The 24,534-nt window shown below is 38.7% G+C and overlaps 1 protein-coding gene across 21 annotated transcripts in view; it reads left to right on the top strand.

The window, feature by feature from the left end:
- Nucleotides 1–24,534, top strand: part of DLG2 (discs large MAGUK scaffold protein 2) — a 1,040,391-nt gene that overhangs the window by 672,894 nt on the left and 342,963 nt on the right. For 20 of the 21 annotated variants that reach the window (XM_056327218.1, XM_056327222.1, XM_056327223.1 and 17 more), the window contains one exon: nt 13,265–13,389. In XM_056327218.1, coding sequence (XP_056183193.1) covers nt 13,265–13,389 — 125 coding nt within the window. Of the gene's footprint in view, nt 1–13,264; nt 13,390–22,899; nt 23,182–24,534 lie in introns of those variants that run through there. The other variant, XM_056327240.1, reaches the window with a different exon arrangement.

The following is a 24,534-nucleotide window of genomic DNA, read 5'->3' on the forward strand; positions in this document are numbered from 1 at the left end:
TGATTATGGCACTCCTTTGAAATGTAAACCCCAGTGGTGCCTGTTCCAGAGCAGTAGTTTGGTTCAGGTTTTGCAGCATAGATGAGTTCCTCATCACCAACCTGCTGGTTATTCTGATCTCATTCTGTCTCTTTCTTGCTTTTTAACACCCTGTCTTACCTCAATTTTCTTTCTCATTTTAGAGCACAAATTGCATGCCAGGACTAAGAAACTATTAAATGAAAGTTGATTGCAACTGATAAATGTGTGTGAAACATTTTGGCTTGCACCAATTTGCATGTTGATGAATCGCAATGCAGAAGTGTCTCTTTCTATACACTACATAGAGAGGATATGTAGCATGCCTAGCCTAATTGAAGATGTTCTGCTGAACACATTTTAAAAGCCAGGTAAAATGGATGCCACCCATTTTGTACAGAAATGTGCAATCATCAGAAAAAGATATGCTTCTCTTTCCTCATTCTTACACTCCACATATATTCTGCTGACGTTATGCATCGGGATTTTAGGGGTGTTATTCATGAGGATTTTAGGTTGTCAACAGAGTAATGTTCAGTACCTTGCTTCAAAAACCAGTACAATTCCTTAGCTCTAAAGGGGGTGTGTGAATTCTCTGTCCTTTAGAAGCAGGGTAAGAGAATTAAAGAGTCTTGAAATGGCAATAGTTAATCTGCATGTTCATGAATAAAACAGAGAAAGTTTCACTGCTAGGGGTACTTACAAATGCTGAGTTAGTAATAATTTTCCTTTCTACTGAAAATACTTCCTTCTCTGAATTTATCCAATACTGTTGAAAAGTAGAGTTAGTGTAGGAGGCGGTAGTAGCAGGAGTACGCTGCTTATTTTTCTGTGACTATTTAATGAGTAAAATGTCAAATGCATTTTCATTGCTGAAGTACAGACACAGAGTCCTTTTCCCTTTCTGGAATGGCTATGTCTTCCAGGGTTCATTTAGTATTGTTAGTTTACTGCCTGGTGGGAGGTGAATGTGGAATACGTTCCAGGAACACAGTAGAAGTAGATGTGGTTTTTCATGCTACCACTAACAGGAATTCCAGCTTTATTTCTGACAGTGGAAACTCCTAAAATGAATCAACAAAAAGGTCTTTAGTGACAGAAAAGCTACTGCTAATACTAAGAAAACTAGATTTGAAATGTTAGGAACTCAGATAAGAGATTTGTATTTCAAAAGCGTCTGCTTGTAGCCTGGCTGTTTCTTTTTAAATACGTGGTGATTCTGCCAGACATCAATAAAAATAGGTTGATTCTTCTGAAAGCTCCAGTAATCAAACCTATTACTATACTTAAACAGGCTTATCTGTGTGAGCAGCATCTGTGACCCAGAGGCATTGCATAGCAAGGCTGAGATCAAATGAAAGTGTCTTTGTTGGCTTTTGCCTTTCTTCATAAAAAGTGTACACTGGACAACTTCTAGTTTAACTTCCATTTTTCTGGTAGGAATCTTGGCTTAGACGGTATCTGTTCCCCAGCCTGTCTTCCTACCACCTCCAAAAAGGCAAACGTGGCATCTGTACTGTTAGGGAGGAGAGGACTTTCTTTTTCCATGAATCACAAGACCATTATTCTCTTCCAATGAATCACTGACAGCCACCTTTAAAATAATGTTACTGAACTTGAAAATGTCTATTAACTTATCCTAGGTATTTTTAATATAATTCAATATGATTCATTACCATGACACACATCTGATGTAGGACATGGGAATTGAGGAATCCTTTGAATTTACAACAAAAAATGGTATCCAATATTATATGTTATTATATGAATATTGTTGGGAATGGTAGTCTAGTTCTGTTGCACAGTGTTCCATGTATGTATTTATGTGTGTGTATTTAGAACACTCCCAAACGTTTTACAAGTGTTGATGCAAGTAGAGGAACTCTCAACTGATTTCTAAAAGGGCATGAAAAAATTGCCTAGGAATGTTTTTAGCTAAGTGTGGCAAACATACCTGGTTGAAGATTACTGTTCATTTCTTCCTCCCAGAAGGACACCTGTAAAACTGGTTTTTCTAATGTAAAGGAACTATGCATTTCTCATGCGACAAAATTAATTTCTTTAGTTTTGAAGAACTGTGTGAAAGTTATACAAGGTAGTTTCATCTGGCTTTCAAAGAGAGCATGTCCAAGAAAGCCTCTGCACTTAAGAATGTACAAGTACAAATCTTGCAAAGGGAATTTCTGTAGAGACATATCCATGCAAAACGTTTCAATGTCATGTAATTGTTAAGATAAAATTCAGAAGGGAAGTTTTTAGTGACTGAACTATTCCTAAGCTGGCAGCAGATTTTGAAACTTGTTTTGTATTTGTGACACTGGTATCTTATAGAAGGAGAGAATAATTCACTTTGGAAGGGATTTGTAGAGATCATCTAGTCCAAGCTTCAGCTCAGAGACAGCCAGCTTTGAAGCTATGTCAGGTTGCTCAGGGCCATAGCCGGTCAGGTTTACTAAGAATAAGAAACAAAATGGACACTGAAATGAAATGTTACAATAAAATAGGGTCAGCACAAAGCCAGGGAAAATAATAAGATTTAGATGTGTGTCTGTGAAAAACAAAGAGTGAATTGGATTTTATGTTATTTATCCTTCTCGGTGAAACCTATAGTTGGGCATCATAGGGCCTGAAAGAAAAGTCTTAAGTGTCATTCAGCATAAGAAAGAATTTCAAAAACTCAATTTAATTTATATTAAAAGAGATGGTAATGCTAAGCTCTGCACGCTTAGCCACTAGAGTAGTGTAATGATAACAAGGTAAGTGATGCAATAGCAAGAATACTCAGTCATTTGCCTCTAGGATTTGTGCTTAAATTTGAAAGCCTTAATGGCCTTTTAGTTCATTAATAGTTTAGCTTTTTCTTCCAGATTACATGCCCTGAAGATCATGATTTCGAATGAGGAAGCAAATTAAGATTTTTACTCATGCATTTCATTTGATGCAGGATTGAATCAGAGTTGAAAACAAAAGACTATCAGAATTTTTTAATGGATGTAAACATTCCAGAACTTTAATCTAAATGATTAGGCATATATGTATTTCACTAAAAAAACTATAACCTAAGAGACTGTTGGGCTATAATGTGTTAAGAATATGCTAAAAAAAAATATATTGCAAGATAAGAGCAACTAAATATACTTTTTTTATATCTTTGAATATGACAGTCAAATGGAAAAGAACAATAACTTAGACAGTAGCTTAGAACTTGGGCTTATTCTGGGACCTTTAATACTTCAGGAGTCTCAAATTCCCATAAGTGCTTTACAAAGCAATGCTATAGTGATCGTATGATCTGTCCAAATAAACCCATTTAGACACGCAGGAGTTTTTCAACACAAAGACTTACAACTACAAACTGGCTTAACCAAGGAGTCTCCACATAGTCTCAAGACACCCACTGGGGTTTTCAAAGCACTGAATTATCAGCAGAAAGGGATGAAAGGTGTCATCTTTTAAAGAAGGACTGAAGTAATCAGGAGGAGTTCTCTTCTTTCCTTTTGATTGCTAGCACTATGTGGTGAAACCCTGTTGGTTTCCATAGCTTCAGTAAAATCAGGTTTCTGTTCCCCAAGTCCTTGTACAGAATGTGACTGTCTACTTCTGTCACAGTTACATTTAAACATGTCTTAATTTCCTCCGGTTTTGTAGGTAATTACATTGTGAAAGCTTCCATGATGATCATGTCAAAGTTTTAAAAGTAGCCTGTCTCTTGTATAAGCTTTGCCACTTGTTCAATTCCTGTTATTGTTTTACTCTTACCGTTCTTCCCCATCCCCCCACACCCTCCTCCTTATGTCTAGTTGCTATCATCACTTAGTGGGTGCTTTCCTTTTATTGATCTGGGTTTTTTTTTTCCTTGTGATTGTGTAGTCCTGGGAATTCAGGAAGCTCTCAAATTCTGGTTGAGAAGTCTAGTGCTAACCTGGAGTTACACAATATGATAATGAAAGATTTTTTTTTTTTTCAAGTGAGTTGAATCTTTTCACTCCCCAGAAGCAGCACCCTCCTCCAAAAAACGTGCACCTGTGTTTTGATGTTTTGATGAAAATTTTGGATATCTAGTTTCTCCCATACTACTTTTCAGCTACTCATCAGACTGTTTTCTGTGACCTTGTATGTAGCTAACTAAAAGATATAAACCTGTGTTGCCTAACTTTTCTGTGTGAGGTAGAATAGGCAAGGTCATATGCTCCCATGATGCTGGGAAAGACTATCCCTACAGATAATGCTGAAGCAGGACAAGAAACATGTTGAAGAAAAAGGTAGGCATACATGTTTGTCACAGCTCAGAGCTGTTAGCGTGAGCTTAATAGAGATGGAGTAGTGAAAACCAAACCTGAAGAGAGTTCACATCTATCCAGTCTCTATACGGGCAGGAGATGCACTAGCATTTTTCCAAGAGATTGCTTCACTTTGGTAGTGGTTTCATTCCTTGTCTAGATTTGCTCTTTTACAGTGCTTGCGGTAGATTTCACATGTATAATGAAAAACCAAATCCACTGGATCATTTTTTGAATCTTCCTTGAATGCTGTGCTTCATCTGGGCAGAGCCGAGAGAACAATGTCCCTCTACAGATGACAAGTGAGAGTAAGCAGACAAGCAGTTCTAGCTGAAGCAGTTGTAGTCGTGTGTATTGTGGTTTTGTAACGAATGTGCTGAGCCTGATAAGGGGCTTGAAAACAACAAATGGCACCATGAGAGATGAAAATCTGCACCATATGGAGCACAATATAACTATGGAGTCTCAAAACCCTGACTCTGGGGAGGGTGCCAGCATACGTGGGAGAAGTGAGAGTTTCATAAATTATGTTACTCTTGAGTAGGTTTGAAAGTACAAAAGAGTTCAACAGCACTCTGATAAATATGCAAATGTCCTTGTTCTCTGAATGAGACAGGAATGTGGCTTTGATGTTTAGGCTTTCAAAACTTGAGGTTTGGATGAAACATGGTAGAAGAAAAGTACAGTATAGCATAGCATGTGCAAATACCTGAAAACATTGCTAGAATGATTTAAATGTAAAGACAGGATTAGATGTGGGAGGATTAGCAAGGTCTAGCATCAGAGCGATAGCTGGCCAAAGAACCACATGCTGTATGGCAGGAAAGGGTTTGGTTATTTAGCATGTATCACTCTTTCTTCAGAATATAAAACCAATGCTAGCATAAACGCCGTATTGCGAAAGAATAGCAAAGCAGAATCCTGTCTTGTCTTAAAGATCTTACAGCCTTGAGTAGGTGGGTTTAACAAATATTTTCTATCAAAATCCTGAATTAGATGGAAGTGTTTTGCATATTTTAAAGTCACCTGTTCATTTCAGTGGGATGAAGCATTAACTTGTTAAGCTGTTGATTGCAGTGTGGCTGTGTGCTGTTGAACTGGGCATTGCTGAGTGACGGGTAGAACACCCCCACTATTTCTATGCCATTACACTCAGCATGGCTGAGTGAAAGGTAGAAAAAAATCCTGTATTGCTGCACTGTCAGGTGAATAAAGAAGAGTTGTGGGTTTTAGGTGGGAAGTACTTTGTGGAGAAAAATATTATTGAACAAAGTCTGCAGAAGTACGTAGCACCTACTGAGCTTTCCAGCAATCTCAGATGATCATCTTCTTCTTTGGCTTGGTATATCTAGAGGTATTCCCTCCATGTAATTATCTTAGGTGACAAACTAAGTAATCTTACCCGCTTCAGCACAGAGAAGAAGAGAAAGCCTATGAAGGACTATTTCAGAGCAGCAGCAAATCCTGGTCTGATTCTAATCCTCCCCTGACTGTCAGTTAGGGTCAGAGTTTTCAACCATTCGTCTCATTTGTAACTATGTTACTTGATTCACTCTGCTTGCCTCACAGCCCTTAGTTGGTTTTATTTTCCCCCGTCTCTTGCCAAAAAAAATTAATTCCCAGCAGTTTCCTAGGCTTGACTCATTCTCATCTTTCACTTTCCTACATTACTGAGTAGTTTGTGGAGAAACCTAATATTGTAGAACAAGGTTGAATGTGGTTTATGGAAGAAGAAGTTATTCTTTTTGTCTCACGGGAGCTGTTGTTTTTTTTCATCTGGAAGTATCCTGAAGGCAGAACCCTAAGGAGAGCCAAAGCTGGTAGCAGCCTTAGCCAGAACTCAGGTATTGCTCTTTTGTAAAAGTGTTTTTGTTATTAAAAAGTCACCCTGTGAGAGATTAATTCTGGGCATAACAAAACTTTGCTGAGTATTCCAGCCAAAAGGCTTTGAATATTTGTAGAAAACAAGTATTAGTTTCATACTTGCTTTTCATAAGAAGGTTTCAGAACTATGACTTCATGCAATGCAGAAATGTAAAAATTAAAAATGAGTATGCAGTGATTAAAAAAGTTACTAAAATGTACAAAAAAGTCAAGTTTCAAATTCTGTGTCTCAGCATATGTTTCATAGGTCAAGTAAGGGACATGTTTTTCCACCATCAACAGTTACAAATCAACATTTCCTCACAGCAGCATTTACTTACAGGAAGGTGCTGCATTGGAAGACCTGAAAAGAAAAAAACAAGTATATCTCATTTTTAATAAAAATAACATCATTCCGAAGCCAACACCACCATCAGAAAAGTCTGTATTACTTACACAGAGTCAGAAAGTGCCCTGCCTGTAGCAAAGCTGAAAATGTTTGGATTTTGATGCATGTATGTCAAATTCTGAAATTCTGTCACATGCATACCAAGTCTACTATGACTTCAAACTTACCTTTGTACTAGAGTATTTTGAAATTTTGCATAAACAAGAGAAAAACAGAATTGCTTAGATTAAAGAAAGTCTAGGATTTTTTGAACTTACAGATCATTAGTGCTCTTAAAAAGCTGAAGGATAATTCCCATAATAAAATTAAACTGACAACTTTTTAAGGACTATCAAGTAACAAAGTTGATAGGGTCTTTGAAAGTTGTAATAAAGGAAGACAGAAGAAAATACAGCATGTACTTAGGAATGAGTCAGCTATCATTCTGTGATCTTTCTCTTGACTAAACTTGCTCTGACAAAAACTGCAAGTTTAGACAGCAATTCATACTTTATCTTCAAAAGATGTGAGAGAGAAAAGCATTCCACAGATCTGGCTGTGAACACCAGAGCAGAGGTAGGAAGCCTACAGGAAAAAAAGAAAACAAAACCAACACCAAAACATCTTGAGATAAAGTTATAAGTATTTTAGGTACACTATTAAGAATAAAGAACATAGGCAGTGTTTTCTGTTTGTTTTCTTTTACACACAAAATTCTGCTACTTGTGAGCATGTGGTTTGGCAAGAGATTTTTTTTCAAAGTGTGAAAATTTTATAAGGTACCATAATTATTGCAAGATTACAAATCACAGATTGAGTTATTTATTATCTAATTAACCATTTTTTACCTATCACTTTTGTTCAAAAGTTTCCAGCAGTTTGCAGATGTATGTTGTTACTGCAATTTCCCTTTCTCCTCTCTTTCCCAATCAATAAAACTTTCCACAAAAAGCAACAAGTGCAAGATCACAAAGGCGGTGAGGATCAGGAATTTTGATTCTCTTTTACGTGATCTCATGAACGGACTTGAATGCTTCATCCACAAACATGTAGGCTGTGACCACTCTTAACTTCCCTTGTATTTACTGATAAGCAGCATCTCTTAGGGCTTAATGGAAGAGTTATCATACATTTCTGTGGTACCGTGTTTGGATTTACATTCACTTGAAGCAGGAAAACAATCTTACGTGATGGAAACTTCATTTTCTTACTTGGACAAAACACTTGAAGCCAGTGGAAAGCATTGTAGGCTTGATGTACATCTATTCCTTTATTTACATACTACTATCTATTTATTATTTGCATAGTTCAGCACATTACAGCTTTATTAACACTAACTATATTCCTTAACAGCTAAGCAAAATGACTCTCTTAAACCTATAAGTTTTATATGTATATATATATAAACACAAAGATCATTTTGGTAATAGAGGCTGTGGGAATATATTGTCACCTGAAATACCTTTCAACCTCTGAAAACCATTCTGGGAAATATAATTCCTCAGTCTGGTTTGGACTTTTTGCTGGCTGATGGACTCCATGGAACAGGCTTCCTGGTACGCTGTGTTGCAGCAATAATTAAGTGAAATCTGTGCAGTTCACATTTATTTTCTAACTTAAATGCCAGAGCGCTTCACAATCATGTCACTTCAGAAGATTGTCAGAAATTCTTTTAGGAGCACTGAAGTAATTAAGTCATTCAAAAAGCATCTATGTGAGTTCTGCTGTCACCTTATTGATTAGAATTTAAAAAAAAAGATATTGAAATGGAAAAAAACTTCTATGTGATTGTGGTATGCCTATGGTAAAACACAAGTCACTTGACCCTTATACAGGGAAGAACTCAGTCTGCTTTTGATGTGCATTTCTGATCTCTTATATATATATATATATATGGACTTATATTCTTATATTCTATTTGATTTTGTTAAAGACAGAATGACTTCACATCTTTCATAATCAAACTCTGATCTAAGGCAAAATGCAGCTGTTGAGCAGAAAAAATAAAAAACAATGAGACACAATAAGGAGGAAATAATTTGTAGATGTGTATGGAAAGCTGTTATCCATGGAGAACTGTAGTGTCATGGGAAAATAACTTCAGTTCTCACTGTCAACTTAGCTCTGTTTCCACAGAAGTCAGTGTGCAGCACTTCTGAAGATTACTTTCTGGCAAAATAAAAATACCACAACCTGTGAAGATGCAGGCTGTTATACAGCTGCTCATAGTGGTGTGTAAAAGCAGAACACCACAAGATGGAAAGCTAAGTGAAAAAAAAAAAGGATGGGTCTCATGGCCTTCTGGCTACCCAGAACCATTGCCAGCTGGGGATTCTTACTTTATTTTTGTGATCTTTATGTTGGCAGTATAACAAGTCTTGAGGGATGAGTTTCAAACTGGCCAGAACTTGCAAGTTTTGTTTTCCTTCCCTGGGATGTGAATCATCCATCATCTTATTCTGACCCTAAGTGTTATGTTTCAGTGTTGGCAGAAGGTGTAACACCAGTCATCTGAAGTGATGCTGTGTCTCTATTGGAGGTTGTCTGCCCCTCCAGGGCCAGCAGAATTACAGCCAGGCCTCTTGACTGCTCAGGCTGAGCTATGAAGAACTCAGATGATCCTTGTGGAGGTGCAAAGCCTGTCTGAGAAAGGCATAACAGAGGCAGGCTGCTGTAGTAAACCTCAAGAAGTACTGACCTTTCCTTCAGGGGAGAACAAGAAGGAAACCTCTAGGCTGGGCTGGCAGAAATTATTTGGATTTGGTATTTTGACCTAAGTTACTCTGTTTCAAAAGTAAAGCTGAGCCAAGAGAGAAATGGGAGCTTGATGGTAAATCCCTGAGAAGTATGAGATATCCAGCGTGAACAGGAGGTAACTGAGATGGCTTAAAAATAAGCCAAACTGGGCATGTTGTGCTATGCTGAGCCTTTTGCCAGGCTGTGTGTGTGACTGAGGCTTTGCAACAAAATGCAGGGAAGCTAGTAAGAAACTAAACTAACAATTAAAAAAATCTGTTGCTGAGTAATTTTATGCAAATCTTCCCTGCATGGTCAGTAACTAATTATATAAGGCTTTTATAGTAGCAGCATTTGAGAACGTGGACAAAGAGGTGGCAAGACCTAGGTTAAAAGATAATTTAGGTAATATGAATTGAACATAAAATTATTTGAATCTGGACTCTAATACATTTGGACATGCAAATAACAATGTTAGAGCAATGCCATTAAAGTTAGTAGGTCTGAGACTTGCTCAGAATTTTTTCTCCCCTACATACGTTTTGAGATTTTGGGCTAAATTTCTATGGAAGAACACTGAAACAACGCAAGCAAGCATATTTAGGCCTAAATTTGAATCTCAACTAAAAAATATTTATGGAGTATCCCAAAAGAAGTCTTCTGTTGCTTTACACCTCTTCTCCTCTATATCAGCTGCTATTAGTTCTTATTAAACATTTATCTACATTGTTACCAGGCCTCTGAGCTCATTGTTAACTTGCTTTGTAAGCATCCAAGGGAAGTAAGGCTTGGAACAGAAAGAGGGCAGTGAATTAACTTGACAGATACTTATGGGGAACCACTCCCAAACATGAGAGTCAGCATGAGAGAAAGTGTGAATGTTCCACCTCGGAAAATGCAGTGCCTAAGTGATGGTTCAGCTGTTGTTTTGGGCTGAGGGACATTTTCATTGGTTGATATGAAATGACAGGGAGACAGAAGTAAGCCAAGAAAAGCTGTGAAAATAATTAACACACTTTTTTTTCTGGGATGGGGACAAAGAAGTAAGCAAAGGGTGGGGAGCTAGTCCTTGCAGAATGGTTCAGGAAGTGTTGTGCTGGTAGATGGTACTTAATTGGAACTTGGAATTACAGCCTGCCCACTACAATGAGTTTTTTAATATAACAATCCCACACTGCTGAACCTGTGCACTAGTAGGATAGAGCATGAGGGGAGAGGAGAGATCTGTACCTCAGTATTGCTCAGAACTGAAATAGCATAGCTTTTAACCAGAACGTTCCTATTGCATTATTTTCCAACCCAAGGCTCTTCAAAGGCCAGTTACCCATGAGTGATGGTAGCCATGCTTTTAACCTTGTTGGCCATGAGCTGTACAAAGACAGAAGACCTTTTCATGTAGCCGATGAAGACCCTTCAAGAACCACTAAGAAAAAAAATGTGTAATTGCTTTTAGCTTTTACAGTGCAGTTCTGGTGCAGGAAAGCCTTGCAGGAATATACCTAGCTGCCGAGGCAGCTAGCGTCTGACAGCTTGTAGATCCTGTTGATCAAGTCAAGGACTGCAGCCAGAATAATTGCTTGAAATTTTCTGGATACAAAAGTGCCAGTGAGGAGTACTGCCCTATTCTTCTAAAAGGTTATTCCCAAGGGGCAGAATTGGAATAGTCTTGCAGTGTAACAGATGCATATATATGGATAAATGTCAAGGGCTAGCACAGATTCTCCTAAGAAGTCTGTAGCAGTTTTAACACATCACTGATACAGTCAACATTGCTGTACTTTTTTAGCTCTAAAATGTTAATGGAAACAAGTATGGTAGATGCAGACTAAGTATGAAAACTTTTCAGAACTTATTTCCTGCTAAGAAATCTAATGAACTTTATGTGAAGAACTGTAACAGCTAAGAACACCCCACATAACAGACAAGCTTTGATAGTTTTTAAAGCTCTTCAGGCATGCTTTTTTGCTATGATATAGCTGTTTGTGTTCCCTAGCAAACTAAAAATTATGTCCAGATTTCTTCTTGCTACCCTGATCTTCCTCTTTCCCTACCAACAGTAGGTGTTGGGGATTTGGAAATCCACCTCTATTCAGAAACACAAATTACTGCATATTTTTAAAATCTCTTTGGAGGTTAAGAATAAAGCCAACTATTTTATTTTAATAATTTTAGAGGGTTTTTTTTTCTTTTCTAGACATTTACCCTTGGTTTTAATAGTGATTTAAGGCTTTTGTTCCAGGCTTCCTGTGGTGTGTATAAGTACACATTTTCTCATTCTTGTGTGTCGGAAGATTAGCTTCATTAATAATATGACATATGGAAAAACTTACAGGAAAATATTATTAAAGTATTTTTAGAGTGCATGCTGGTGTAGAGTGCACTATATAATTAGGCATGTGTTAAAATACTGGGAAAATAACCAGAATCTGAGATGAACCTAATGATTAAAGGGAGATTAAATCAAAAATTTATATTGCTGGCCTACAGATGTTTATTAACTCTACAGAAAATATATACAGTGTTTCAGTATTATAATGTTTTTCATATTATAGCTAGATGAGAAGCATTAAGAGATGTGTAATCTTAAATCCTTCTCCTTGAATTATAAATTAGTTCAATGCTGAAAATTTACACATAATTATATGCTGATAGCAGAGCTGCAGATTGCATGCACATCTCTTGAGTAATGAGAACTGCATTGCTTGTGAATGTAGAATACTGATAACAAAACTGAGAATTTGACATGCTGCGGGCAGGCAACATGCAGGGTTTTGCATGCAAAGAGCATTGCATGCCTGACCTACTGTTTGAAGTACAGTTCAAAAATGCAGAAATGAGATGTGATTTAAATAAATGAAGTCTAGGGGTGCCATTTTTATTGGTAAGTCTTCTCACTAGGACTTAACTGGATGCCTGTCCACAAGCATCAGTGAAGGAAACAAACTCCCAGTAATCTGAAAAGTTGATGAAATAAGAGAAGAGTATTTTTATTGTCCTGAATATATTTCATTAACAGTTAGTGTACGTATTCTTCAATATCTATAGTTACATCACTGTGATAAGCCTAAATACCTAATTATAAAAATACTTTGGGGTGAGAGAGACTTTAAGGCTCAAGTATTGCATTGAATTTTAAAAACCCTCTATGCACAGGGGCGTCAAACCTGCGTCTACCTTTCTACAAATAAGAAAGAATCCCTTAAAAAAAATACATTAGATTACATAGGAAAGCATAATAGCTAGTATGCACTTAATTCATACAGAAAAGCATAATAACTAATGTATGCTTCCAAAAAAAAAAGGTTAGAATTGTGGGTCTGAATTATATGTGAAAAACAGTGACTTAATTCACAAGTGTATGTTTGTGTGTACATGCCTATTTATCCTTCCTGAACTCACAAGTAGAAGCAGTAAGTAGGATTATTGAGCAGATCTCATAATGTGCCCTTCAAACATTTCATTCTAGCAAATCAGTAAGATGAAAAAAAAAAAGTCTTGTTTTGTGGATTTCGTTTTTTTAAAAACGTGAATCTGAGCAATGATCGCTTTTCAACAGAAAATAGTGTACTAAAATACTTCAGAGCTAAATGTTATTCACTGGTTCTGTTTACAAATGACAGTGGTTTATAAAGCCTTTTTTCAAAGCTCTGAAGTGTTTTTAGCCTCTAGCTCTCATTGACTTGGATAAATTCATATTGGAGTTCAGATGGTAATTTATGTGACTGCTTTTGAAACCAATTAAATTTAGGTCAAATCCTGTTTCTGTACAATCATCCATTAACTCTGGGAAATCTTTGTGTTCGCAGCTTCTGTTCTTTAATTGACTATTTTTTCTGACTGAGTCACCTGCCTTCAAGTACGGAGTTGCCAAGTAAACTTTCTTTCTTTAAGAAGCAGGGATCCTTGGCTCGTGCAGTGCAAATAAATTCTGTAGAAATCTAGCATCTGGTGATACATTTACTTTGTTTAATTTTTCCAGGGGAATTCTGGCCTGGGGTTCAGTATTGCTGGAGGAACAGACAACCCACACATTGGGGATGATCCTGGGATATTCATTACTAAGATTATACCAGGAGGAGCTGCAGCAGAGGATGGAAGACTCAGGTAAAAACTAACTCATTATGTATGTTTGGAAACAAAATGCATCAGTATTATTAATTATTCTCTAGGAGCTAACTGGGTCTTTCATGGGGTCAGGGGAAGTAAATGACATGCCTGGAGTCTCCTTTGTGCTAAGGTAGGAGAGCTGATTGAAGTAGCTTGAAGCAACTGAATAAGGTTTGTTGAGTCCTGTATAAAGGGGCATTTGCTGGTGCCACCTCTGTCTTTGTACCAGCCATTTCATTTACTACCAAAGGCAAGATGGGGACAGGAGGAGGAAACAGGCATATCAGCATGAAAGTCATCTCTGCTTGGTCTTTGTATGTTCGTAGCTGAAGAACTATGCATTGGTGTTATACATTAAGGCTGTCAAGACTTCCCAAACTACAGAGCCATTGCTAAATAATCATAGCTATTTGTAGATGCTTCTGTTATTTGACTACAGTAGTGAGGTGTGCTTACCTCTGTTTCCGAACATTTTTTTCTTCTGTGAGGATGTGATGGCTGTGCCCTATATTTTGAGTCACCTCCAGAGTAGTCTAATGCCATAGCTCCTGAGATGGACACACAGGTCACTTGTGGTTGTCAAGTACATGGTAGCACATCTCTTAAACAAGAGGAACCACAGAAATGCTTGCGCTTCACTCTCTTTATGGGCTGAACACAGAAAGGCTTCCATTTGTCACAGATACTGCCACCCATCTGTCAGTCATGAAGCCTGCTGATGCTCCAAAAAGGCAATTCAGTTGGAAGGACTTGGGATAAAATTCTGAAGCTTTCATGATCTCAGCACTGGAATCGAAGCTCTGGGAGCCTTTGCCAAAAACAGATGGTCTAAAAGTCATGACATGTGACCAGATGGTAACAATAACTTTTTTCCTAAAGCCTTTTCCTTTAATTCAAAGTTAAAAGTAGGGGGAAATGGCCAGTTTTTAAAGCAAGTTTGGGATATTGATTATACTAGGTTAGTAATTTGATTTTGGAAACAATTCTTATTTTTACTGTGATAGTAATGAGGAGTGATGGTGGTTGGCAGTGCCAGAAGAATTCAAGGTCTAAATAAGACTGCAGACAAAAGGAGTAGGAATAATCTCATGTAACTTTATGACTAAGATGCAGCCATGTACCCCTAAGCTAGTCATCCTAGAGTCTCCTAATAGTCAGTGAAGAAAAACCTAAGCATTTCTAGGTTGTGATTCATCTCATCCTAAAGTCAATGTCTAAAATAGAACAGAAGAATCACATCTATAAAGGGCCTACATTTTCACTGGTGACTCAAACGAAAAGGAGTTTCTTCAGCTAGTTCATCTGTAGTGACTATACTGTAAATGTCTGCAATGGGCCAGATGAGCTTCATGCAAAACAGAGGGTGAAGACACAGCAGTATTTGGAAACCATGCTATCAAATTTGACATGATGAACAGCATAAAGTCATCTTAAACCTGCATCTGCCTTTCTACAAATAAGAAAGAATCCGTTCCAAAAAATAATAGCATCTTTTTCGTAGTGCTTTTCATGACCTTTGAAAGCTTTTTCACTTTAAGCTATTAAAACAGAAGCCATTGCAATATTCTGTTGTGCAGTCTTTGTATGAAATCAATTATTTCCTAACTCATTGCTATGCTAATTAACTAATGTAAATTTAACTCATGATCGCTTAGTAATTACTGTGTTCTAAAGGTTTAGAAAGACCTAAACCCACAAAAAATAGCATACTAGTGCAATCCATCAATCCATATTAAGGTTAGACCTAGCAAACTGTGCTTTGTAACAAAAGTTTAGTAGTACAAGTATAGCTATCTTGTTAGTAAGACTTAAATAATATTCTTAGAGTATAGTATTTGTTAGCACATGTAAAGTAAAATGGTATAATTGATAAGCATGTATTTGGCATGGTAGTTTTTCCTATTCTCCTTTGTAAAAAGAGATTATACACTCTTCCTTTCCTTGTTGTATCTGGTAAGTGGGTTTCACTTTGCTACAAAGCTAGTAAAGACACAATTCTGTCATGTTTTAGGAGTACCTGAAAATGTATTTTGTCAGTGATCATTACTGATACGCCACTGAAGAGAAGAGCTATCCTGAGCAGTGTCCACTGACTTACACGATAATTAATTTTACATAACAGGGTTCATCAGCTAAGGCCACTCTTTAGGAACAAAAGCTCAATGACATGCAGTAACATCTGCCAAGAATAGCGATAAGCTAGGTTCCTGGCAAAAGCCTAATTTTTAATTAACTGAGAATGGGAGATTGGTGTTTATGGACAGAAAAACTGTATACTTTCTCATGTCCATTTTTGCCTCAGACTCTGCCTGCAGATACTCTGTATTATAGAGCTGTGTGGACTTGTTTGAACCGGTTTCTAAATCTACTGTCTGTTTTTAAATCATAAAAGCCTGTAAAATCACTTCTACTGCATTTTACATGAAGTCCCTTTGGTCTAACTTAACTGAGTGAAGTTCTTCTAATAGCAAGACTGCAAAAGCAATCTGTGAGAAGTGGACTTAATGCTACAGACCCTTGCAAATCGATTACGTGTGTGTATGTCTATATGGGTTGACAAGTAGAGGAGTAGGTCACCTGGAGTTTTGTGTAAGTTCAACAAAAGCAAATGCAACCTCCTGCACCTGGGAAGGAGTAACTTCCCAGTGAGCAGTTTGTAGTTATATGTACATAAATACCAGTATAAATACCTGATGGAGGGAATGAAGACAAAGGAGAAAGACTTTTATCAGTAGTGCCCAAAGACAGGGCAAGAAGCAATGGGCACAAAACACTTGAAATTCCATCTGAACATCAGGAAACACTTTTTTTACTGTGAGGGTGACTGACTCTGGGTACAGGTTGTCCAGAGAGGTTATGGAGTCTCCATCCTTGGAGATATTCAAAACCTGACCAGACATGTTGCTAGACAACCTGTTCTAGCTAACCTTGCTTCAGCAGGGAGGGTTTGATAAGGTGATCTCAAGAAACACTTTCCAACCTAAATGATACTGTCATTCTGTAATTTGCCCCTGAGTCAGCAGTGAGCCCTGACAGCGATGAAGGCCAGCATGGAGGTCAGCAGAGGTGCATGGAGAAAGGACTGGAGGCAACAGTCACATGTTGCAATAAGGGAAGTTCCAAGTGGGTGTGAGGGAAGAAATAAAATCTTTTTAATGATGGTAGTAAGGCACTGTAACTGGTGGTTTGGTAAGATTATGGGATCTCTGTCTTCAGAGGGATTCAAAGTTCATCAGGGCAAAGTCCTGAACAATGTCACTGAACTGTCAAGCTGGCCCTGCTTTGAGCAGGAGGTTGGACTAGATGACCTGCAGAGGTCCTTTCCATCATGATTTGTTCTCTGATTCTGTAGAGTACAAGAATTTATATATAAAACCTGTGTGTGAGACTGGAACAAAGGGGATTAAGTTCCTGGGTTTTTTTTCCTTTAGTGGAGGACAGTACTTTTATTGACGGTAGGTACAATGCATAGTGTGGGTTTGTATCAATTCATGGCCCATATCTTTACTTAAAAAGTAGTAGTTATTGGCCACTTTAGGCTAATTCATTTTAATAAAACATTCCTATTTTTGAAAGAATTCTTGAACTTTCAAATACTAATCATAGAAGCGCAGAATCACAATATCTGGAAAGGAAGGGACCCATAAGGATCGTCAAGTCCAGCTCCCTGCTCCTCACAAGACTACCTATAAACCTACTAAACCATACAGCAAAAAGTATCATCCAGACTCTCCTTGAACTCTGTCAGGCTTAGTGCTGTGCCCGCTTCCCTGGGAAGCCTGTTCCAATGTTGGTCACCCTCTCAGTGAAGAACCTTTTCCTGATGTCGAATCTCAGCTTCCCCTGATGCAACTTTATTCCATTTCCTTGTGTCCTACTGCTGCTCACCAGAGAAAGGAGATTAAACACCTTCCCCTCTGCTGCTCCCCTTGAGGAAGTAATAACTCCTATATTACATACTACCCTCCCTGCTAGAACTAGTATAAGAACTGATACACTGCACAATTCAGATTTTAGAAGATATTTTAAGTAAGTACACTAACTCCTGATCTTGAAAAATAAAGCAAGCTGTATAATCATTTTTATGTCCATATAATATATAGAAAATAATTTCATTTATAGTAAATAATATATGGTAAATAATTTCATGGAATAAAAAAAAGATTAATTTTATATTTGATTACTTTAGCTAAATGTGAATATAATAAACTTTGAACCAACTGAAAAACTATTTTTTTTCTGAATGCTGCCTACCATGTTTCTTGGAAGCTTTGAGTGTCAAGTCAGTGCCAGACAGAGAATATAAAACCTCCAGAAGTAGCAACCATTTCCACTGAGTTGAAGGAGAATTTATCTCAACAGTTTGATCTTTTAAGACTTTTGATGCATAAAACCTTCTGCTTCTGTCTCACAAATGTCAGTTGTCCATGGGCAAACATCTACTTTTTAATAAAGAAGTTCTGAATTTAGACTTCATTTATTCTCTGGAAGAAAAAGAATCCCAGTAATTTATGGCTTAGTGCCTTTTTTTGGTTTCATTTGAGTTTGTGTCAGAGAAAAAAATACAGTGGTTGGCCCAATTGCCTAGAAAAAGCAATGAACTTCAATATGCTATCTCACAGTTCCTTCTATTGACATTTATTGATCATAAGTGAAATTCTGGCTTCTAAAAGGCAAAATATATCTGAAAAAATCATCATACTCTGTGAAAGGAAGAGTGTTCAGCTTATGGAACTAGGAGCACAGTGTAGTGGTATAGCTTGATTGGAGAAAAAAAAAGTTAAAGAATAATGAAAAGCTTTCAATTATGACCAAGTTTAAAAGGATAGGCTCTGAAAATATGAGTTTATTTTCAGCAATCATAAACCAAAACTCTTTTGAGTCAAGAATCATTCTTTCTGTTTATAGTTTCTCACAGTTCAATTCCAGTCTTGTGGTGGAGGTATTTTTCTCAAAACCCTGCCTACAGGAATGAGTAGGTCATATGAGTTCCTTCTTTATTGCTATCAGAAAATCCACTTTTCCTTTTTGTGAAGGCAAGTTTGAAAATGGGAATTTTAAAAGGTCTTGGGATCTAAAAAAAGCCAAAAACCACAAGGTCTTGGATAGCACAAAGTTTCAAATGTGATGTTTTATGCTGATCTCTTGGTCATAGGAATCTTACTGAACCTGTGACTCAAAAATCAGTTATGGCATGAGGCATGTGTGACTGCATATGAAAGAATTTATTTGCAGAACTGTGAGATAGGTTTGGATGGCCTTGAGTTTGAATTTCAAGGGTTAATGTTGTACAAAAATTATTTTGGTATTTGAGCTCGAGCTGTACTTAAGAGGAAAGAGGATTGATGTGAGGGGGTGAGTCAAAGGCAAGAGAGTGGTTGTGCCTGGAGGCACTTTGCCCTGGTAAGCTGCCCCGACATGTAGCTGTTTCATTCATTCTTTCTTCTAGGAAACTTGTTTCCAGTCTCTTTCCATTTGTGAACATACCAAATATTTTTTCCTTAGGAGTGTGGATATTTGGAAGGAGAACTTAAATGCATCGAGAAAAGCAGATCGATTGAGAGTTACCTTTGGCAGACTAATCTGGAAACAGTAGACGTACACCCAGCTACCTGAATACCATAGGTTAAAAACTACTGAGGCTCTGCAGTGTTTATCTTTCCTTTGTAAAAGTGTCTTTCCTGATATTACTTTAATTACTGATTGTCAGGAGGTTTAAGATTGTGAAGCTGCAGCATTTTTATGGCATGCTGTGTTGTTCTATCATCACCATAATATTTAGCCCCATTGGATTGTTTTCCCCCAACTCTCCAAGTGATTTGGTGTGGGGAAAGGAACATAATACACATGCTAATGGGAGGAGACAAGAACCAAAACAACTTGCCCTCGGTCATGTAGTAAATCAAGGAGAAAGCTTGGAATAGAACAGTGATTCTTTCTCTCATATTTCTGTGCCTTACAGGCTACAGTTAAATGACTACCAGCAAAGTTTTTAAACAAATTAGATTTCTATTCCCTTCAGTCGTCAACTAACCCACTGTGATGTGTCAAAGGAATATAATTTTGGCTAGGTATATGCAGCAAGAGAGGAAATGTGAAGATACGACCCTTTCTCATGCATGTTTTGTTAAGAAAAAATAAAATTAAGAAAAATGAATGTAAAGATTGCATTCCCATCAGACTTTTTTAAATATTTCTGTGTTTCACTAAAGATGAACCATTGAAGAAATACTACAGTTTCATGCTATTTCTTCAAAGCTTGAAAACTGGAATTAAGAAACACTGGTATAACTATGGTGTGCAGTTTACCTGAGAAACTCAAAGGAAAGAGGAAGTGGAGGACAGGAAACAGAAGAGTCACCACTTGAGAGGTGGTAGATATAGGGGCCCCTTTGGGTTTTGCCCCATGGGCTGTGTTGATGGTGCTTTGCCTCTGATAAAAGTTCTGAAACCTAAATCCCTCCAGCAGCAGCAGGCACACAGTTGTTGCCTGTTAGTATCCATTTGTAGCTCTAGATTGCTTACTAAGAAGTGAATTGAGAGTGACAATAGGAAAAAACTAGGTTTTTTTCCAGATTAATGTGAAGAGCTGTTCCCAGGAGAGATCATGTTCTTTACAAGTGTGTCATGTGTCTCTAATCCAGCTTGGGCAACTGGCTTTATTTCGCCGTGATTATATATGAAAACAGAAGTGTGTCTGCTTTGTGATTCACTGCCTAAGTCCCTGTTTGTTAACTTTTGATCTCGTGTTAAGCCTATCAGTACCAGGTCTGTGTGCACTGCAATGGCATACAGCTTGTTCAGGATGTTATTATAATTACAGCGCTGCCACAAAACACTGATTCATATCTGCACTGTTTACAGGCCTCTGACAATGCTATTAGTTCAGTACATAATTTGGTAGTAAGTTAATAAAGAGACATTCACCCCATTAGGCAAAGCATGCTTGCTTTGCAGACAGTCATAAATTAGATCATGAGTTATTGACTGTTTGCTCTGTCCTGGTTTGTGTTAGGAAGTTTGATCTTATTAACTGTGTTTGTCTGTGTATCTGTGCGTATCGTTTCTGGAACTACTGTGGAATTAAAAAAAAAAAATACCACAGGGGATCCACATGAAAAAAGGCAGGTCACAAAATCCAAATCTGGTTTTCATACATTATTTTTAAAGTTGAACAGGTCTTACCATGGCTCAAGTTTTAAATTACTAACTTTTTATCAGTGGGATAAGTTACCACGCAGTTCTCTTCTCTGTTGCTTTCACCACTTGTCTTTATCTGAATCCTTCTTTTTCTTTCTTTTCCTATGTGAAATTTGCATCCCTTACTTGGTGTTGCAGAGGCCCAGTGTGTCTCTGAATTTAATTATATTTCTGCTCTTCCTATTTTGAAAATAATTTGGTAGGCTGTAAAAATTCTCTTATGTGGTGCAAGAAAGGGAAATTACCTGATTCTCAGGTAAAAAGAACAGATTTTAATGGGAAGAAAAAGATACCTCTCTGGCTTCTGGCATTTGAAACTGGTGAAATTTAGGGGCCTCTTTATAGACAGCAGTGACAGACAGTTTTATAGAAGTTTTCTTTGTAACACAACAGTTTCTTCCTCCTGTAAGTTTCTGTGCTGTTTTCCACAATTTGAAACCACTGCTTGCAGAGGACACTTAAGCAAAGTGGCACGTTAAAAGGACTTTAGATACACTGCAGTTATATAATGCCCACTGCACTAGGTATTTCATGAAATGGTACTGAACTGGTTAACAGGGCTCTCTCCCAAGAGTTCCTTTAGTAGCCATCCTGCCTGAAATTACCATCACCCCAGAGTGCTGCAACAGCAGAACAGCACCGTGCAGCCAAATCCAAGTGATTATTTCATTAACGTGTTTGCACTGCTACTGCAGTTACAAATTTCAGTAGCTCAGTGATAATCTATCTGGAGCAAGAAGCCTTCTGTGCTTACATACCTTGGAAATCATCAGCTCTCTATGGAGTCTAGTGTTAGTCAAGGAAAAAATATTTCACATCTGTTCCTATACTGGACAGGTGTAACCCTCTGGGGTACTGCTGAATTCTCCATTTCGTTCAATTCCCACCAGAACTGAAAATAAGATGCTGGATGAAAAAGAAACTGACTTAAGCTATCATTAAAAAAAAAACAAAAACAACAACCTACCAAATACGTTCCTTATAACAGCAAAGATCTCATTCTAAAACTTTTAAGAAAAACCTTGGTCAACTTTTTGCTTCTAACAGCAAAACCCTCTAATACAGAGTGAGACAGTCTGTTCGTACGCTGTCAAAACTCTTGGCTGTGGTTTGAATAAACAGATTAGACTTTCAGACTTTAGCCAACTCATAATTCCTGACAGTACCTCATCATTGTTGCACGTTCCTTACGCCACTTTTACTGCAGATGTTAGAGCTGGGATTTAAAATTTATTTCCCCATGGCATGTGAGTTTTAATATCAAACTTGCAAGGTGTGTGAGTACTTTGGATGTGTTGCTTACATCATGCCAGTTCTGCATGTTACTCTGAATCATACCATTGCAAAAAGCAGACTTTTTTTTTACTTACCTATTTGCATTCTACTCAAAGTTGCAGCTAACTGTGGTAAGTGTGTAGCCTAATAGTACCGGTGCTCTGAAGCTGCTGAAGTTTCTTACTGAACTTGAACTACATGTTTTCTGCTTTTTTTTTTTTTTTTTTAACGCTACAACCTAATGAAACCAGAGCGGAAGGGAGGGTTTTCTACTTGTTAGTGCAAGTGCCTGGGAGGCAGGACTGCTTAGTTTTGTTCCTAACTTGCTACGCCTGATCTGTGGCAACACTTTTCTTCTTTTGTGCTAAAGTTTCCCCATTTGTAAAATGGGTATAGTGATCATTATCTTTGCCTCTCGGGGGTTGTTGTGAAGCTTGAACGAGTTCATATTTGCAAAGCGCTTTGAGAGCCCCAGATGAAAAGTGCTTGTAAAAATAGTGAATCTGGAATTGCCTTCTGGGTTATCTGTTGTAACTGGTTTTCCTGCACAAACCTGAATATGCTTCAGACAGTGCTAGTGTCAGTTGGGAGGATTTTAACCACGGGTGAGGAACAACCAAGTAGTTTGGTGCATTTAGCAGGCAAGGCGTATTTCAGTCCCAAGGAAGCACCTCACCCTTCCCCAGACTGGACTCACTGAAGCCGGGACCAGGCAGCTGCTCTTCCTCTGGGCTTTGGGCCTCCAAGCCCCCACATGGCACCGGAGCCAGCTAAACCGGAGGGCTCGGAGGGTAAGTCAGGGCTGTGAAGCCATCCCTGCCCTCTACCACACCTACAGAGCCTGGCCTTGGGCATCTCCCACTGCCTGCAGAGCAGCCTGCAGCTGGGAGGAGCTTTGCAGCTTCCTGGTGCCTTCATTCATCTCGGACTTTACAGGGTTTTGATTTTCTTTCCCCTTTCTTCATCCCAACACCTTCCTCTGACAACACCCTGCAGCACCCACACCTCCTTCTCATTTTTCGCCTCTCCGCTGTCCCACTTTGGCCTCTGGCTTTGAAGGGCAGACATGAATACTTCTTGTGGGAGCAGAAGTTTTCCTTCTGGCCACCATTAGAGGCTGCTGGCTGCCAGAGCCGCCCCGATCGAGCTGAGCTGCCGACAGAGGCTGGATGTGCTGGGAATTTCAGTGCTCAGTTGCTAGTGGGAGTAGTACCAGAAGGAAAGTATCCTACATGACAGTGGCAGGAGACCAGACGCAGAGAGACTGAGGATAACTGGGGAGTTAGAGAACGGACGGAGGAATGGAAAAATGTGGTAAGAGCAAAGGATACTGAAGCTGAGGATCGAGCCTAATGAGAAATGCAGAGGGAGAAGAAATGGGGGGTGGGAGAGGCAACTTAATTTGTGTGTGTGTGTGTGGGGGGGGGGGGATACAAAAAGGAAATAACAGTTCTTATAGATCTCGCGGAAGAGGTTAAAAATTTGACACGGGTTTGAGAGCCTGTTTCAGGGAAGTCTTCTGGAGCCCTCGCCAGCCCCAGCCTCCTGCCCACCCTGCTGCCCACCCTCGGTGCTCCCCCTCCCCTTCCTGCCCTCTCCTGCCCAGGCGGAGCTGCCTGCTTCCTCAGCCGTCTCCTTGCTGTCACAGCTCGCAGTCAAACACAAACAGTTAAACCAAAACCCACGCTGGTCGTGTCTACCAGGTGATCAGTTGCTAACTGGGCATGTGGCCAGGGGCTGCTCGCTTCATCTTGGCGGAGCTACCGGCCTGGATCACCCCTCGCTTGTGTCTGTTCCGCACTGTTTCAAATCTATTGGCTTTAGTAAAGTCGTACTCAATTTCCAGTAAGTCGAGGTGGGAATCTCAGGTCCGAGAAGTACAACGTGGTCTTTGATGGGTGGAGAGTTGTTTTGATTTGTCTTTTAGACTGGTGTGTCTGGCAAAGGCAAGGGCTCATCCCCAACCCAGCGGCTTTACCTTGACATACGTTTGTATGTCGGTCACAGTCCCAAACCCTGCTTGAAGAGGATGTGACTTATGCTGGGGGGAGAGGGGTCTAACCTACGCGGGGGGCATTTTCAAAGGAATAATGTGTGAAGTGAAAGATCATGAACACTACAAAATTACTATAGGTGTGGCTTACCTGGCAAAAGAGTGAAATTTGCTTTGAGATATGCTGGCCAAGCAATAACTGAAGGCTTGTTGTCACAGAAGATCACTTTGTTATAAATGATGTAGAACAGCTGTCCCTACAAAAGCATTGTACAGTGACAGGGTATCATTCTGCTTTCAGGATATTTGTGATGAAGGGGGGGGGTGGGGGGTGCGGGGTACAAACAGGAAAAAATGGAGAAGTCCTCCTGTTGTAGATGTACTTAGATTTGACTTTTCTAAAAATTTATGCTTGAGTCTGTCTCTGTGCAAATGGAATGGGTGTCAGCTACTCCTCCCTCAACCCCAAATAGCTACACCCTGTGAGATGAGCTTCCATTAGCTAATAACTACTTCCCATTCTCACAGTGTGTGTAAGGAGATGCAGCTCTTCTGGGAGGCACTAAACCCACTAAACCAAGTGGGGTTTGCTTCTCTCCTCACTTTGCATTGGGTTTGTCTGTGAAGCATCCTTAACCTCCGAATTTTATCAGACACAAAAAGAATGGCATTTT

The sequence above is a fragment of the Falco biarmicus genome, chromosome 2, assembly GCF_023638135.1.
Source record: "Falco biarmicus isolate bFalBia1 chromosome 2, bFalBia1.pri, whole genome shotgun sequence".
In the NCBI taxonomy this organism is placed as follows: domain Eukaryota; kingdom Metazoa; phylum Chordata; class Aves; order Falconiformes; family Falconidae; genus Falco; species Falco biarmicus.